This window comes from Tursiops truncatus, chromosome 2 (genome assembly GCF_011762595.2).
Source record: "Tursiops truncatus isolate mTurTru1 chromosome 2, mTurTru1.mat.Y, whole genome shotgun sequence".
NCBI classification, from domain to species: Eukaryota; Metazoa; Chordata; class Mammalia; order Artiodactyla; family Delphinidae; genus Tursiops; species Tursiops truncatus.
Window position 1 is genome coordinate 49490243 of NC_047035.1, and position 17133 is coordinate 49507375.

The window sequence follows — 17133 nt, forward strand, 5'->3', positions numbered from 1 at the left end:
GCACCAAGAAACCTTGCTTGAGAAGGAAACTTATAGAGGCAGACATAGAATTTTATGAGCCCTGAGTAATGTATTTATTTCAGCACATTGAGGTCGTAAAATTATCATTGAGCTGAATGTTCTGGAAAGTAAACACAATTCCGTCTTTTTTGCCTCAAAAGCAGACTTACTTTGGGTTACAGCGCTCAGATCCAGTCTGTGCTTGTTGTTTGGACTTTCAGTACCAGTCAGTTCTGCATGGTCTAGAGCAGATGCCATTTGGATAGTGAATGGTGACTGCTGAGGTTTCTGCTACCTAGCAGCATTGATGCACAGGCAGCTGAAATGTAAAAACATTTTCTGGGAACAATTTAGTCAAGCCTCATATAGCAGAGAGGAGTAGCGTATTAGCTGTAGGTCACCTGTGTTGCATTTTTAAGGGTTTAACCTGTGGGTGTTTTTTTTCCCCTAAGAAGCAGAAACTTAACCTTTCTTTACTTTCCGATTTTAAAGTAAAATAATAAAATATAGTAATTTGCATTCCTTGAGCCCAGACCAACAGACGGTGGTGGTAGTTTGACAGAAACATACTAGATGTCAGAAGAAAATAAATCAAACAGTGAATTTAAAATTTGATCTCTCCACCCCCGCCAGTCAAAATCACAAAACAATCCCCACATCGAAGTTGGTTTCTTTCACCAATTCCGATAAAGAGATTTTAAAGCCTACATTTTATTTTTTATTTTAATTATATTAAAAGTTTAAAAGCAATAACAAATCCGCTGTCAAAATATTAGGAGACTCCAAATAGTCAAAACAATCTTGCAAAAGAAGGGCAAAATTGGAGTTCTCACACTTCCTAATTACAAAATGTACTGCAAAGCTATGAAGTATAATACTGGCATAAAGACAGACAAAAGACCACTATTGAATAGAGCCCAGAAATAAACTCTCACACATATGGTCAAATGATTTTTGACAAGGGTTCCAAGACCATTCAATGGGAAAAAGGAGATTTTGTAACAAATGATGCTGGGGAAACTGGCTATCCTCATGCAAAAGAATGAAGTTGCGCAGGTATAAAAATTAACCCAAGGTAGATCAAAGATTGAAATGTAAGAATTGAAACTATAAAACTCATAGATGAAAACATAGGGCAAATGCTTCATGACACTGGATTTGGCAATGATTTCTTGGATATGACACCAAAGGCACAGGCAACAAAAGAAAAAGTAGAAAAATCGGACTTCATGAAAATTTATAAACTTTGTGCATCAAAAGATAGCAAGAAAACCAAACAATCCAATTTAAAAATGGGCAAAGGACTTGAATAGACCTTTCGCCAAAGAAGATACACAATAAGCACATGAAAAGATGCTCAAGGCCTTCCCTGGTGGCGCAGTGGTTGAGAGTCCGCCTGCCGATGCAGGGGACACGGGTTCTTTCCCTGGTCCGGGAAGATCCCGCATGCCGCGGAGCGGCTGGGCCCATGAGCCATGGCCACTGAGCCTGCGCGTCCGGAGCCTGTGCTCCGCAACAGGAGAGGCCACAACAGTGAAAGGCTCGCATACCGAAAAAAAAAAAAAAAAAAAAAAAAAGTTAAAATAGTAAGTTTTATGTATATTTTATGAAAATAAAAAAATCAGAAAGGAAGATCAACAATAATGAATGGATGAACTGTCAAAAAATTAGGAAGAACTTTGTGTCAAAAAATAGGTTAAATTATGATAAGCCATGCAATCAGATATTTATGTAACCAGTAACATTTATTGATGACGGCAACACGGGAAATGCCTATGATATGGTGTTAAGTGGGAGGAGATAAAACTGTCACATACTATAATTGCAGCTATAACTAAATCTAGCTCGGAAAGAAAACTGAAAGGAAATATCAAAATGCTTTAACAATTTGCATTGGAGTGGTGAGGTGATTTGCTTTTTTTTTTTTTTTTTTTTTTTACCTATTTTCCTATTGTTTTTGAAAGAGGGTGTCATAATCTTTCATGGAAAATAAATTTATAATGAAAACTGAAAAGAAGGAACAAGGAAAAGTTTTAAAATCATTGTTATTAAAACCGCTTTTAGTTATTACCCATAAAATCCAGAACGGTGGTTATTTTTGAGGCTTTTGCCAAGTAGTATAAATATAGAGGATGAGTAATTGAGGTTCCTAGAAAACCCTTGTTCAGCTCTATGCTTCAAAAACTGCTTCAGGATTTGGGTCACTGAGCAGAGGACACAGAAGATGAACGTTTCTAAAGAAGGAAACTTTTCAAGGACTGCCATGCCCTTGACACTGGGCAAAGACAACTTCCTGGAGAGAAAAACTGCATGTTCAGAGAGATGCCTCTCTAGGTTAAGGTAGACTCATCTCTCGGCAAATTGCCTTTGAAACTGCTTTCCAAAGTGAAGCAGTGAGTGTTGCTAAGTGGATTATAACTTGATTCTGTATCCACCTTTCTCTGGCACACTTGCTGTCATTAGCTCATTGTCTTTCAGCAAGTTCCACCTCTAGCCCTACTCTACCACCCACCCAGGGGAAAGAGAATTGGAACAAGAGAGGATCTGTGTTCAGATGATGTCTGCTCTTTAGGAGGAACGGGTAGAGGGCTTCTGTCCCAGAGCAGAAGCTGCAGCTGCACCTCAGGTTACTCAGCTCCTTGACAGGCTCTCCACGACCTCCCACTTAGAGCAGCTCCCGGAAGAGGGGAGTGAGGGGGACCTGTGGAAGATGTCCCTTGAGGCACCAAGGTAACCCGCTTCCCAGAGGTCCAACATCTGCGTGCCTTTCTGATGGGTCCGGTTGTTATAAGCCCCTCCCCATAAGAGCCATTATCTAATCAGTCTTCCAGAGCCATTGTCCACAGCAGACATTGCCACGCCACAAATACTCTCATAAATTTAGTTCCATTCCATGATGCTCTTGGATTCTGGTTGAAAGAAGCTTTCCAAAGTCCCAGTTTGCTTTCTTTTCTACCCTCTGCCATTTGGGACCATTCTGTTGTCTCATCAATCCTAGGTGGTTCGAGATCAGATCTCTCACTGCACAGTGAAGTTGCGCCAGACCACGGGTCTCATGGAGTACTGCCTGGAGGTGATTAAGGAAAATGATCCTAGTGGCTTTTTGCAGGTAAGTGTCAACTAGCTTCTGCTTCAGATTCTCAATGCCCCACGAAACTGAGTCTACGACGCCAAGGCCAGACTCCCAACGGCCCTGGCTGGGCATGGGCCCCTGCACATCAGAACCCACCTTTGTGTGGCCGTGCGGACATGGGTGCCTGCAGAACTTCACTGGCTTCTCAGAAGTCTCTGCCACCACGTGCTACAAGATTGAGAAGTGCATGGGCTTTTAAATTTGTTTTTGTTTGATCATGAAAACATAATTCCCTCTAAGTTACTCCAAAACAGAGTTATTGCCTTGCTTAAGAATTGGGTCCCTTTACTAATATCCTGGACAGTTTTGTCAGCTAGAGATGTAATTATACAAGGTTTCTACCTTTTTTGACACCTTCTGGCCAGTAAGTCAGTGATTTCGCAAATAAGTTGAAGTTTTTTCATTCCTTGGATGTCTCATGATTTCTTCAGAGTTGTTTTAGTGACATGTTATGATGTCAACTAAATTTTACTTAACTTTTGATCCCAGTGATTAAGGGACCTTTTATTAAGGAACGTGTAGATTCCTTCCAACTGACATTCTACCAAACTGGCCAAGAACAACAGAGGGGACCTAAATATAAGAAACAAAATAGTTCTCTACCAAAGAATAAAGTCATACATGAAGATGATGTGCTTAAAGTGTAGGAAATTCTATATTACAGGTTAGCATATGCAACCTCTCTGAACTATTTAATAAAACTAATTTCTAAGTCTTGACAGGATACCCACAGCTCATATCAGAAACTTAGGGCCATTGGTTCTAGTAGATTTAACTAATTGCTAACATATCATTATTTAATGTTGTTGGCTTTTAGTTGATAAGTCATAAACAGCATGATCATGTATCCAGATCATATATTAGAGCAGTTAACAGCAGCTAATTATATAGAGTGCCTCCCTCTGACTCCCAAAAGTGTTCAGATTCTCATGATAAATCACGGGTCACCCTCGTCATAAAAGGCTCCTTGCTGCCTGCACAGAGACAGGAAGGGTGTGAGTCCCAAGGCACTCGGTGGGCTGCTCTGGGAGAGCCGAAGAGCTCTGTGTCCATTGTGGGGATGTATTTCTTAGGCTGTGGTCTTTGTTGTGATAGATTTCTGACGCCCTCATAAGGAGAGTGCACCTGACTGAGGATCAGTGGGGGAAAGGCACGCTCACTCCCAGGATGACCACGGACTTCGACTTGAGTCTGGACAACAGCCCTCTGCTGCAGTCTATCCACCAGCTCGACTTTGTGCAGATGAAAAGTGAGTGCCTGTGCCACCCCCCTGCCCAGTCATAGCAGTACCCCAAGTGGATCCTGGTGCTGGAAGCAGGATAAAGGCGGCTTGCCAGATTGCAGCAAACAAAAGGTAGCCTCCAGGTTTATAAATCAGCTGAGAGGTGGGAAAGTCCACACACACACACACACACACACACACACACACACCTCCCTCTGGTTAATGTTACAAAAATCTGGAGTGGCTCCTCTCTTATCATGTAATAGAAATGTACCCTTTTAGCTGGGTGACCTGCCTCTCAGAAAGTCAGATAAATCCAGATCAACTCAATGCTTGCGTCTTTGAGAATCTTAGAGATTTCACGTGCTCAGCATTAGAGAATAGCTGACATAAAAAGAGGAAGAAAGAGAGAGAGCTGTACATAAAATCTTGTTACAGATAGTAACCCAGATATATTGATATAAATCAAGGGAGTTAGAATTGAGACTGCTTCCACAGGAGTAGAGATAGTGGCATACAATTGAGTGTAGATTAGCGGGAATTTGAGAGGATCACTCAGCCTGCCTATAGTGGTCAGGAAAATGAGACCCTGGACACAGAAGGAAAATGAAAATATGAAATAAATTTTAACTTTTTAAACATTTTGGTCCATGCAATTAGGGGATATGGCAAGATCTGTTTGAGATTTGGGGTGGCTGAGGGGAAGTACAAGTACTTAAAATTATCTTAAGGAAAATAACTCTTTGAAAAAAAGCTAAAAACTCAAACCAAACAGCAATGATATTTTTATGGCAGTGTAAGTAATAGCCCATTTGAAAAATATTTCTGATTTTTTTAAAACTTCTTATTGTGAAATAATTATACATTCACAGGAAGTTGCAGCAATATTAAGGAGAGGTCCCCTGTACCCTTCAGCCAGTTTCCATCAGTGGTTATATCTAGCGTTTAACTATCACATAATATCAAAACCAGGAAATTGACATTGGTACAGTGTGTGTGTGTAGTTCTGTGCCATCAGGTCACATGTATAACCGCCTCTGCAATCGAGATACAGAACTCTTCCATCACCACAAAGATTTCCCTCCTGCTGCCTCTTTTAGTTACACCCACACGCCTCCCCTCCCCCATCCCCAATCCCTGGCAACCACTATCTATCCTCTATCCCTCTAACTTTGTCATTTTCGGATCTTTTTTTAAAACTGAAGAAATTGATTTGCTCTTTGCTTCTCCCAATTTAAGCATCCGTGTAATAAATAACTTAGAATTCAGTGCTTTAACATTTTTGTTTCTTAAGAAAAACCTGCATGCGTCCTTTTATTAGACAGAGAGAGCCATATAACCCAGCGAGTGTTAGGGCTGCAGACTACATCATGCAGTTACACTCATCCCTGTCCCTGGTACATGTACTTCCCTCATTTTTTTAATGGATTTTGACCCTCTTTTATTTTCAGTTTTCTCATCTTTTTGTTTCATCTGTATTGCTTTGGGATAATGCCTTAATTTTCGAAGTAAGTAGTGTATAGATGATAAATAAAAATGCCTCATTGTAGTAACAAAAATAGTTAGCATTTACTGACTGCCTACCAAACCAGACACACTCCTAATTGCTTTCCATGGATTAACTCATTTTATTCGCACAATCCTAGTAGGCAGCTGAGAAAACTGAGGCACAGGAAGACTGGGTTACTTGCCTGAGCTCACCCAGCTAGCGAGTGGCAGGGCCGGGATTCAAACGCGGGGAGCATGTTTCCAGAACCCACACCTACAACTTCTGGTTTGTGCTGTAAAGTTAATGCCTTACTAAGTGGCTTCTTCAAGGAGTAACTGAAGTCTTCTCTTAAACTTAAGAAATTTAACTTTTTGTTGCAGCAGTGCTTTCAAGCTTTAAAATTTTTTTTCTTTAACCTACACAGTAGCTTGTGATGTGTCACCATCCAAGTAGTATAGAGAGCCTGAGGTAAAGCCCCCTTGATCAGCCTCTCTCTTTGCCCAGTTCCTTCAAGGAGGTAGAATCATTGAAAGGTTATGTCATAAGTAGCTCAGAGGAGAAAATGTGTCCCAAAAGGGCAATGTAAGGGCTTTTGGTGGAAGAGAAAAAAAAAAAAAGAGCCAATCCAATTAGCCTTGGTGATGGGGCAGGAGGAGGGGCTGGTAGAGGATAGACGCCTCAGGGCTTTCAGATGGTTTAATCAGCTGGAGAGCCCTCTCCTCCCCCATCCGTCCTGAGTCATGTCCATCTGCCATGGTGGACTCCAGGCCAGCTGGCACGATGGTAACTATTGTACTGGAGTGAACTGGCCCTTCATCTGATGTGGGAACTGCAGGTTCACGTGTCGTGCATCACAGACCACATTCCTAAAGCATTCTCACTTGGCCATTTAGGGCTGCACACAGGAGTTAAGTGTGGACACAACTGTACACACAGGAGAGAATGTCACACACACTAAAGGCCAAAACGCAGAGAGCTCTCGCAGCAAAAATTCACCTGGAACACAAAATTATCCAGAACAGTTATTTATGAATTTAATATAGCAGGTCATTTGGTATGAGAGTGGATTATTCCATTTTCCTTTTCAACACTTCATGTTAATTTAATTTACTTCTGTTAAGTATCCCTCTGCAGAGTTCATTTATAAGCTTTGCTTTGTGCTCATTAAGTTTAATTAATTCAGTGAGAGCCCAGTCCTCTTTAGAATCTGAATAATTTTTATCTGTCATGCTTTCAATGGAAAGAAAAAGCCAAAAGGTATGGCACAGTAGAACTTGATTGACGGTAGTTAGGACTTCTCCTACTGGCCCCTTTGATATCTGTTAGTATATACACAACCTTGCCTTGTGTAGTGTTGGTCTTTTTATTTTCTTAGGGTATTCATAGTCAGTTTAATAAACTGTGCTTTCACAGCTTGTCAGTAAAAATATCTCAAGAAATTACACCCCAATATCCATGTACAAATGGCCAAATTTAAGTAGCATTTGGAATGGTGTTAATCTGACCATTGTGAGACTAACAATACGTTAGTTTCAATATATGATATCTAATTGTGCGAAGTGGATTAGCAGAAACTTTAAAATATTTTCAAAGTTACTAGAAATATGTATTTAAAGCTATGATTCAAACTTACAGCTAGAATATCTGTTTAATGCCTGACTCAAAATCTGAGCATCTCTCTGGTTTTGAAATTTCATCTCAGGTGCCTTTTTTTTTTTTTTTTTTTAACGGTACGCGGGCCTCTCACTGTTGTGGCCTCTCCCGTTGCAGAGCACAGGCTCCGGACGCGCAGGCTCAGCGGCCATGGCTCACGGGCCCAGCCGCTCCGCAGCATGTGGGATCTTCCCGGACCAGGGCACAAACCCGCGTCCCCTGCATCAGCAGGCGGACTCTCAACCGCTGTGCCACCAGGGAAGCCTGCCTTTCTTTTTTTAATATCAAAGAAGATAGGTCTGTGGTTGGTTTTTAAATATTTCCACTTAGGCCAGCTGCTACTCAGCTAAAATGCATTGCCTAAAATTATTCTCTTATTAGTTAAGGATTTAACTGATCTGCTCTTTCTGATTCCATATCAGCCTCAAGCAATTGAGATTTGAGTAGAGAATGCTGGTACCCTCTTTGTTCAAATATTCCTAAATTGTGATGGCATGTTTTCCAGTTGCATTTTGATTAGAAAATCATCTTACCCTCTTTCCAGACTATGGGAGTTGTGCTTGATCTCTCAGGCTTTTCTTTTGTAGAAAACAACTGATTAAACTTTGTTTTCTGTTTTTATTATGGAGTAATGAACACATTTTTCCTTAATTCTAAATTGCTATTTTCAACGCTTACCAGGTCATGGGAAGGAAATTTTAATGTTTTTTTTCCCAGTCTATCAAGGGCTCTGCTGCTTGGCTCAGAATAGATTTCAGACACCTACCCTCTCCCAGAAAAATATTACCCCAGAATTGCCTAAGTACACAAAGTGGTCCAAGGTTCATGAGTCAGTGCTGAAATGAAACACCAGTGTGTTCATTCCAGCCCAGGATGAAACATTGACCTAATGGTCTATCAAGCGTTTTTAGCACATAGACCAATGGCTGTTAATCCCTTGAGTGCCTCTACTCACATAAGGACACATTTATCTTCATTAACTAGTGTTGAATGTTAAAAGCCCTGAGTATGCACCAAGGTCATGGGCAAGGACAGTATGATCTGAACAGACCCTGCTATAAATCATGGAGAACGAATGCACAGAGCTTTGGCAGTGATGGGAATGAGCACGCGTGCGGACTTGTGTGGAAGCTGTTCATGGTCTGAGGGCCTGGAATTTGTGTCCTCAAAGCCCGTGTTCACATTTATCCTTAGCAAAGTACTAGTGATAGCTTTCCAGAAACAGCCTGTCCTTCCTCTAAAGTCTAAACTTTCCTCAGATGCCATTTGTATTATTCAACCACCATAAAAAGGAAAGACAGTCTACAAAGGAACCTTCAGAGAACATGACGGAGTAAAATTGCTTTCCCAACCACCATAGCTCTTAAGGTGAAATGTTTCTTTAATCTATACCAGCAATTCTTGAGAAGCTTTATTGTTCACATTATAGGAACCAAAAATGTTTCATTCTCTTGGAATTAGGCCTACACTTTCCGTCTCATTCACTATTACTGAACCCCAGACTGGACAGGCAATAAAAACATCCAGCCCCTGGAACCAACCAGCTGGGCATCAAAACCCAGCTCTGCCACTGACTAGTGGTGAACTCTTTCTGTGTTTCGGTTTCTTTCTCTAAAATAGGGATAATAACAGTACCTACCTTGTGGGGTCGTGCTGAAAATTAAATGAGTGAACACATGTAAGCCTCTGCCCACAGTCTGGCCCTCAGCAGTGTTTCCACAGCACGGGATCTCTTTTCTCCCATTGTCCTCACCACACTCCTGTGAAACCTCACAGAGGAATTCTGGATGGTTGTGAGCGCTCTCAATCTGAAAAGTACTGGGAAGAGGGAAAAGTAAACAAATGTGAAAAACGTGAGAAATAATTTGAACTAGAATGGCCTTTAAAAGGTAAGACATTTGAGGGCTTCCCTGGTGGTGCAGTGGTTGAGAGTCCGCCTGCCGATGCAGGGGACACGGGTTCGTGCCCCGGTCTGGGAGGATCCCACATGCCGCGGAGCGGCTGGGCCCGAGAGCCATGGCCGCTGAGCCTGCGCGTCCGGAGCCTGTGCTCTGCAGCGGGAGTAGGCCACAACAGTGAGAGGCCCGCGTACTGCAAAAAAAAAAAAAAAAAAAAAAGGTAAGACATTTGAAAACCTTGGTATAACAAGCCACTGTGGCAGAATTTAATTTTGAGATGAGGCTCCACCAGACCCCAGGGAAGTCAATAAGAACACCTACCCTCCTGTGTCAAAGAGAATTTTTAGCCTGAAGCTTGATTTTACAGGCTAAAAGGATGCTGAGTACTAGAATTCTGATCAGGTCAGGGGAAACTAGTTCTTTAGGAAAAATAAAGATGTCCAGGAATGATCATGAAGGAGTTAAGATAGTTATTGTAGCTCCAACTATAGGAATTTCAATAAAATAAACCCTTCTCTCTCAGAGTTCAGCCCAGGAACTGTAATGCTGTCCATTTCCAAAACACAAGAGATAAATCAATTTGAAAATACTTTATATTCTTGTAGGTCATTTATTTTATACCTAATAAAGTGAAAAAGGGTAATAATAATATAACACCCAGTATAAAATCCGTTGTTCTGAAATGCCACCCTTAGTCTTTGCTAATGAGGCTGTAATTATGTCCCATTTCCTTTTATATGCAACATCACTTTGGGGTAAATAAGGAAAAAGAAAAAATAATTCTCAGCACATTGAGAAATAGATTTAGATACATGCAAATGTTTCTGGGTTCCTTCCTTCTCTCTCTTCCTTTCTCTCTCTCTCTCTGTCTCTCACTTTGCTTTCTTTCTTTGCTTGTTTGTTTAAATTTGGGACACTGTTAAGATCTGAAGATTAGTGACTGGTTAGACTTTTTTCTCTCTTCTTGGCCTTTTAAAGTGTATCCACTGAGGACTTATGAATGAAGTTCACGTGCTTTAATTATATATGACACCATGTATTTCAATTAATCTTTTAATTATACCTATGTCTATATGGGAAATTTGAGGTTTCTTATCAGAGACATTGCAAGTATTTGTATGATTCAAATTGAAAACATCTTGTGATCTTATTCTTTGATTTTAAAATTGATGAAATGTAAACTTGCCTGAAACATGAACAAAGGGAAAATGAAGACTGATAGGGCACATAATGAAATAGAGTCCAAGAAATTGTTGTTTTATGGAAGGCTGTAACCATTAGGCACAGCTAAGAGCAAATGTCCCCAGGGAGAATCGTTCCATGTCTCTAGAAGCCCTTTGAAGAATGGTTTGCTTAAACTTGTCAGATTTTACTCCACTGTTGATATGTTAAGATGTATTCTGTTTACACGGAAAAAAATTTAAATGACAAAGTAAGTTCCTAACTGGAATAACGACCTTAAGTTAACCTCCAATTACAACTCCTAGATGATACCTGTTACATGTTGATGGTATTAGAATCATTCGAAGCAGTTCTGTCTTCTGTCTCCTCTTCCCAGCCAGTCCTGTAGTCTATGTATTGAACAAGGCAGTGCATTTATTTCCTTTCCTCCGATTCCAGATTTCCTCTGAGGCTGCAGAGCCATTGTTCCCTGATAAGATCCCACCTGAACCCTGTGCAATTGAAACTTGAAACGTTATTTCCCTTCCTAAACTGATGACCTCCAATTACCTGGTGGTAATTTTGATTTAATTATGTTTGCTCTGGTAACTCAGGCATGGTTTTCTTGTCATGTACCAGCCTTCTTAATTATAAGATAATAGACCTGCTTCACCTTCATATCACTTATAGTCACTTATAGTCACTGCTTTTGTTAGGTAATCCACCATAGAACCTGTTTTCTAAACTGCTGTTAAATTAACCATCTTAGTCAGGGTGACTGGCAAGGAGATTTAATTCAGTGCATGACACTCCAAGTCCAGTTTTGGTACAGCATACCAGGTGTTCCACAGTTAACATTTGTTCACCTGAATGTCCCTGGACGTGGTCCACACCATTCTCTCCTGTGTTAAAGTGCTACAAAAATAAATTCATGTTCTGGTGCTGAAAAATAATTTTAAGCAGTTAGTAAAAACACTGCTCCCAGATACATAAATTGAGTTCATATGTTAGGAGCTAGAATTATTCATTCGCTGACATTTCTATGTCTGTATGTCTGAAGGCTCAACTAATCTGCAGTTTTAAGTAATACAAGACTCAGCACAAAATGGGGGGGTGGTATTGTGACTAGTAACACTGTGACAGATTCTCACAAGGTCACAAGGACACTCTGACCTTCCCTGCCAGGCCCCATCTGTTCCCATACTCCTCTCTAGGTTCACAGTTGACTGCTCTACACCTACAGAAAGAACAGACTTGAGCTAGTGCCATTTTCAAGGTATAGCTGCTTTGAAAGAATGGTGTCAAATTCCTCAGAAGTTTCAAAACTGAGAAATCACTGTTTGTGTCACTTGGTACCAAATTTTCAAAAATCCAGAGCTATAGCTTCTTATGTGCACAAAACCTTGAGTGGAATCACTAATAAAAAATGATGGAACCTTAGAAATATAGTGGTTTCAGAGCTATTTCTCAGCATAGGCAGTTCCCATTTTATTAAATGTGGTTTAAGGCTCAGAATAAACTCTATGATAAATTCATCAGCCATGTTATGGGGGTGAAACAGGCTTCAGTGGGCTGGACGGGACATCCATTTCCTACGTGAAACACTTCTCTTAGGGGTGATGTCTTCGGTGCTCAAGGGGGTGAGAACAGAGCCATTGTCTCCCCGCCAGGTAAGGTAGGAAGTACCACCATGAGCTGGGAAAAGGCAGCGCAGTAGACCAGAAACCACGGCCACTCCTGGAGACTCTAGGAGGGATCCTGTTCAGGCGCCCCCCACCTCCATACACCCCAGGCTAGCTGCTTAGCCCAGCCACTTGGCCTAAGGAAGGGCGTGCTTCTCATTCCTAGATACTGAAAATGTTGGCAGCTCGACAGAAGCCAGTGTTACACTAATTTCTGTTTAGCTTCCTCTCCAGTCCCAGCGACTCCCATCCTACAGCTGGAGGAGTGCTGCACCCACAACAACAGCGCTACGCTGTCCTGGAAACAGCCGCCCCTGTCCACGGTGCCCGCCGAAGGATACATTCTGGAGCTGGATGACGGCAATGGTGGTCAGTTCCGGGTAAGTGGAGAACCTACGGCTTGTCAGCCAAAACCGGTGACGACCTCGGAGGACCCACTAGGGAGTCTCCGACCCATCCCGGCAGGGCCTGCCTGCTCTTCATCTGAGGCCTGCTTTCTCCCTGTCCCATCAAAGAAGGACAAAGGAGTCCCTGAATAGAAACTGCTCCACTCTTCTGAAGAGAAAATATTGATACGTGCAGTACTGCCAGCTCTGGTGTCAGATTGCCTGCATTCAAGTCCCAACTCCCCTACTTGGCTCTGGGACTGTGCCCATTTCCCAGCTCTCTGAGCCTTCAGGTCCTCATTTGTAAAAAGGGGATGACAATAATATGTACCTCGTGCACTGTTGTTAAGAGCCACTTAGATAATTCATATAAAATTCTTAGCATACTGCGATCTCAGACCCCGGTCTACTGAGTATCCCACTGACAAGTTGTCATTTTAAGGCTGTGCTTTTGATGCAAATTATTTTTACTCATTACATCAGCATAATGTTGCAACGTGTACAGCTAAAGAGAGAGGCATCTGCCTAACCTATGCTAAGGATGCATTATGCTAGGATTTATTTTAAGCTTTTGAAATGTCATTCTTCCTCCCTTCCCCGTTTCCTCCCTCTTCCTTCTGTACTGTGGTGAAAATCTGAATACTCATGATTTCCCTTCCTAAACTTCAAAACTCCTATGCTTTGTGACAGTTTCTGAAGTTATCAGTGGGTTATAAACATAGCATAGAGACCACTGCATGTTTTCAAACCTGTTTTTTACAAATCATACTGATGAATAAAGAGCTCAGTAGGTATAATATACTGAATAAATGCCAATAATAATAATAAGCATAATGCTAACTGTAAGTACCCAGTTTTCATCTTTTAAGCCCTATCTGCTAATAACTAGCATTCCGTAAGCTGCCAGACCCATGCTAAACACAAGGCACTACGCTAGTCAGTTTGCACGTATGACCTCATATAATCCTCACACCAGCCTCATAAGGTAGGTATTTTTGTCCCCATTTTACAGAGAAGGAAACTGAGGCTAAAAGAGGTCAGTTCAGTGCCCAGTAGCTCACAGGATGAGCTCAGATCAGGCAGACCCCAAAGCACCTGCTCCTGTCCACCCTGCAACATTGCCTCCTGACCAGCCCCGGGCAAGGGTTGGAGTTAAATGGTGGCCTGTTCTTTTCTGCCCCTCAGGAAGTGTATGTTGGAAAGGAGACCATGTGCACCGTGGATGGTCTTCACTTCAACAGCACATACAATGCTCGCATCAAGGCCTTCAACAAAACAGGAGTCAGCCAGTACAGCAAGACCCTGGTCCTCCAGACGTCCGAGGGTAAGGCCCTTCAGCAGTATCCCTCAGAGCGAGAACTGCGAGGCATCTAGAATGGCTGGCAAGCCCGGAGGTAACCCCACCACTGCCCACATTCGCAAGTGTTTCCATGACTTGCCCTGCATTCTGGCACAGAGCCGCTGTTTCTCTCCTGCCTTTAGCGAGCCCATGGTATGTGGACGTGATCAAACCAAAGAGTCCACAGCGGCAGTTCCAATGGCCTTGGCCGGCGGCTTCCTTTGATAACGCTCTAAATAAGCTGCAGCGGAAGAAGCTGAAAAGTGAAGGCCTCAATGTGCCGCGGTGTGTGAGACAGATGTATGTAGGCTCTAGGGCAGGCTCCCATTCTCCACGATACACACCACTGGCCAGTTTTGCCCAGACGATTCTCAATTGCTTTGTAGCGCTGGCTTGTGTCTGAGGGCGGGGCTGAGGTCCTTTCCAGCTGCGGATTTATCTGACTGAACGTGTTTCCAAGGGGTGTGGGGCGCAGGAGCCTTTCCGAGAGGGCCTGTCGGCCGCTCCTGGCTTAACCAGCAAGTTCCGTTTCACACGCTGGGACCGAGGCTCCCCGTGGGCACCAGCCAGGAAGAGGCCAGCGCCTCTGCGTTACCTCGCCATTTTCACCTTTGCCAGTCCCTCTAGGCTTGGTTAGGCTGCCCGGGGCCTCCGCACAAGGTCCATCTCCAGACAACTTTCGCTTCTTGGCTATACTGTAAATATTTTGGCCATCAAAGGCAAGCCATCCATGTCAGGAGAGGGGCTTGCATTTGATGGCCAGGTATAACCTCTGAGGCTGTTAACATTTTCACTCTAAAAGCAATTGCAACACATGAAATGAAACTTATGACGAGGTATTTGTGGTCGGTGCCAAAGCATTTTCAGACCTTCTGGGTGTCACTTTAATCATAGAAGCCACCCCCATCCCATGGCATTCTCCGTAACTTCCCTCTGCAGAACCGATTATGTTGATTTTGCTCACATTCAAAATGTGAGCAAAAAGAACTGTGCTCCGCTTCCCACAAACCTCAGCATGTGCCAGTCACCCCTAAAATGGTTCACATGGTTAAAAATAAGCACAACTTCAAATCCCACAGCAAGGTTGAAAGGCCCCTAGTTGTGAAAACCACACTTGGGGAGCACTTGTAAGTCTGAATGATACTACTCAAAGAGAAGGATCTGGTGAAGGGGAAATGCCCACATACCTATCCCGCTTTGGGTTATAGGGATGTGGCGGCCGAGCCTCCCCTGGGATGATCATTTTAGCAACTTCTCTCTGGGAAGAGACCTGTCAGCTGAGAGCAATTGCCTCTTTTCCCAAAGCACCATGCTAGATGCTAAAGCCCTCCAGAAGTGTTCCTAGGTGCAATACAGAAGGCCCTTGATGGGGATGGCCTTGTTTCCCATGTGTGTACAAAGCGGTTTGATTGAAGAGTGAAGTGCATGCTATCAGAGCAGGGTGACAATCTGCAGCAGCGTTGTTAATCTGTGTCACCAGACCTATGGGAAAACTATTTCTATTCATAATGCATCATGGAAATCATACTATTCTGCTAAAATCAGTTATTAGCATAGCAGCCTGAGCACTTATGTCTCTCTTTTCATCCTGCAGGAGGATGTAGTTTCTAAGTTTCGATTAATGTTCATAAGATTATGGTGTCTAATAAATTACAGGATTGGAACTGCGATCCTTGGTACCACAGTCACAGAACTGGGGGTCATTTTCTAAAAGAAACTAACGGAACAAGTCCTCTTCCAACAAAGAAACTGTACTGTAGAAATTAATTTCCTCCATGAATTTTATATATTGTGTACAAATATAAGGTATGTATCTAAATACAAAGAAAACCCTATCATCGTGTAGATATCAGTATTCTCTGTTACTGCACAGAAGTGATTTTCTCATGATGAAATAAAGTTCACACACATACTTTCTCCATAACTTTGGTTTGTTCTATTTGTTTCTCCCTCATTCTAATTCATTCCAACAGTGAGACAAGATTTAGAAAGCAAGAAAAAATATAACGAATAGCTTATTAGGAAAAAACAGATTTGATCGATCTGTAACAATTGAGAAAGCCTGTAGAACTAAAGAATTATACCTCTTTTTTTTGTTTTTTAGAAAGCAATGAGAAAAATGCCATTAACAAGAGTTTTAATAAGTTAACTGAACTTATACTTTATTAATCTTATTTCTTACCATTCCTGGAAAGATTTGCTTTGGAGATTTTTTTTCTTTGCTACTGTTGTGGGTGATGGGATGGTTGGTTTGCTTTCTACTTTAATAAAATCTTTTATGTTCTTTTTAGCAAGAGTTGACCCCTTTCCAAGGTTCAAAATAAAAAGTCTGTATCACAGAAGGGTACGATCTCGTATGTGATAGCAAGTCTAACTCGTATTTACATGCATTTAGTCCAAGGTTTAAATCACCTATCACTTATACTCTCTGAACTATTAGAGAACCTTCTGCTGACCTAAAGGTAACTTTATGCAGGGGAGATCAAATGTCCACATTGTTGTGAATTCTGACCTTTTTTTTCAAAGGCAAATTTGTTTGTCTATTTGTTGGGCAGTATTTGATAAGTGTCTGATATGGGTATAGAGTGTTGAGCAGAGGTCACCCCAGCTGTCACGGAGCTCACAGTCTAGGAAGAGAGACAGGCCTTAAAGAAATAGACATGTAAATATTGCATACTTACAAATTACGATAAACACTGTGAGAGAAGGAAAAGGGACTGTAAGGAAGACATAATTTATATAAGGGAATCAGTCAGGAAGACAATGAAAAATAATTTAATGCAATGGAATTATAAAGAATGTGTTATCAAAAGAGAAAAGGAAAGGAAAACAAATTAGTATATGAGTTCAAGTTTGCTTAGTTCCCTGAAAGCAAAGTTCTTGGGAATGTACCTAACACAGCCATGAGAATAAGGCCAGTTGCAGATCTAAACCAAATTACCCTGACTTAAGAAGAAACTGAACTGTAAGCAATTAATAATTTTAATGAAATTTTAAAATAAGGCCCACAACCTGGTTGTATATATCTTTAAAGTAATTCATTTAATAGCTGTGATGGCTGTGTCACGGTCTCTGAAACCAGCTACAAGAGTATTTGTTTAAAATATTATGTGACAAGGCCTTGTTAATACATAGAGTTCTAGGGCTCATTCTGTGTCTGGGAGACTATC

The 17133-nt window shown here is 41.8% G+C and overlaps 1 protein-coding gene across 5 annotated transcripts in view; it reads left to right on the top strand.

Annotated features, from left to right (window-relative positions):
• The window catches only part of TRIM9 (tripartite motif containing 9), a 112125-nt gene that overhangs the window by 75290 nt on the left and 19702 nt on the right, over positions 1-17133 (top strand). For 2 of the 5 annotated variants that reach the window (XM_073800474.1, XM_019924296.2), the window contains exons 4-7: positions 2999-3109; positions 4229-4382; positions 12461-12618; positions 13810-13948. In XM_073800474.1, coding sequence (XP_073656575.1) covers positions 2999-3109; positions 4229-4382; positions 12461-12618; positions 13810-13948 — 562 coding nt within the window. Of the gene's footprint in view, positions 1-2998; positions 3110-4228; positions 4383-12460; positions 12619-13809; positions 13991-17133 lie in introns of all 5 variants that reach the window. The other 3 variants (XM_073800475.1, XM_073800473.1, XM_073800476.1) reach the window with 2 other exon arrangements.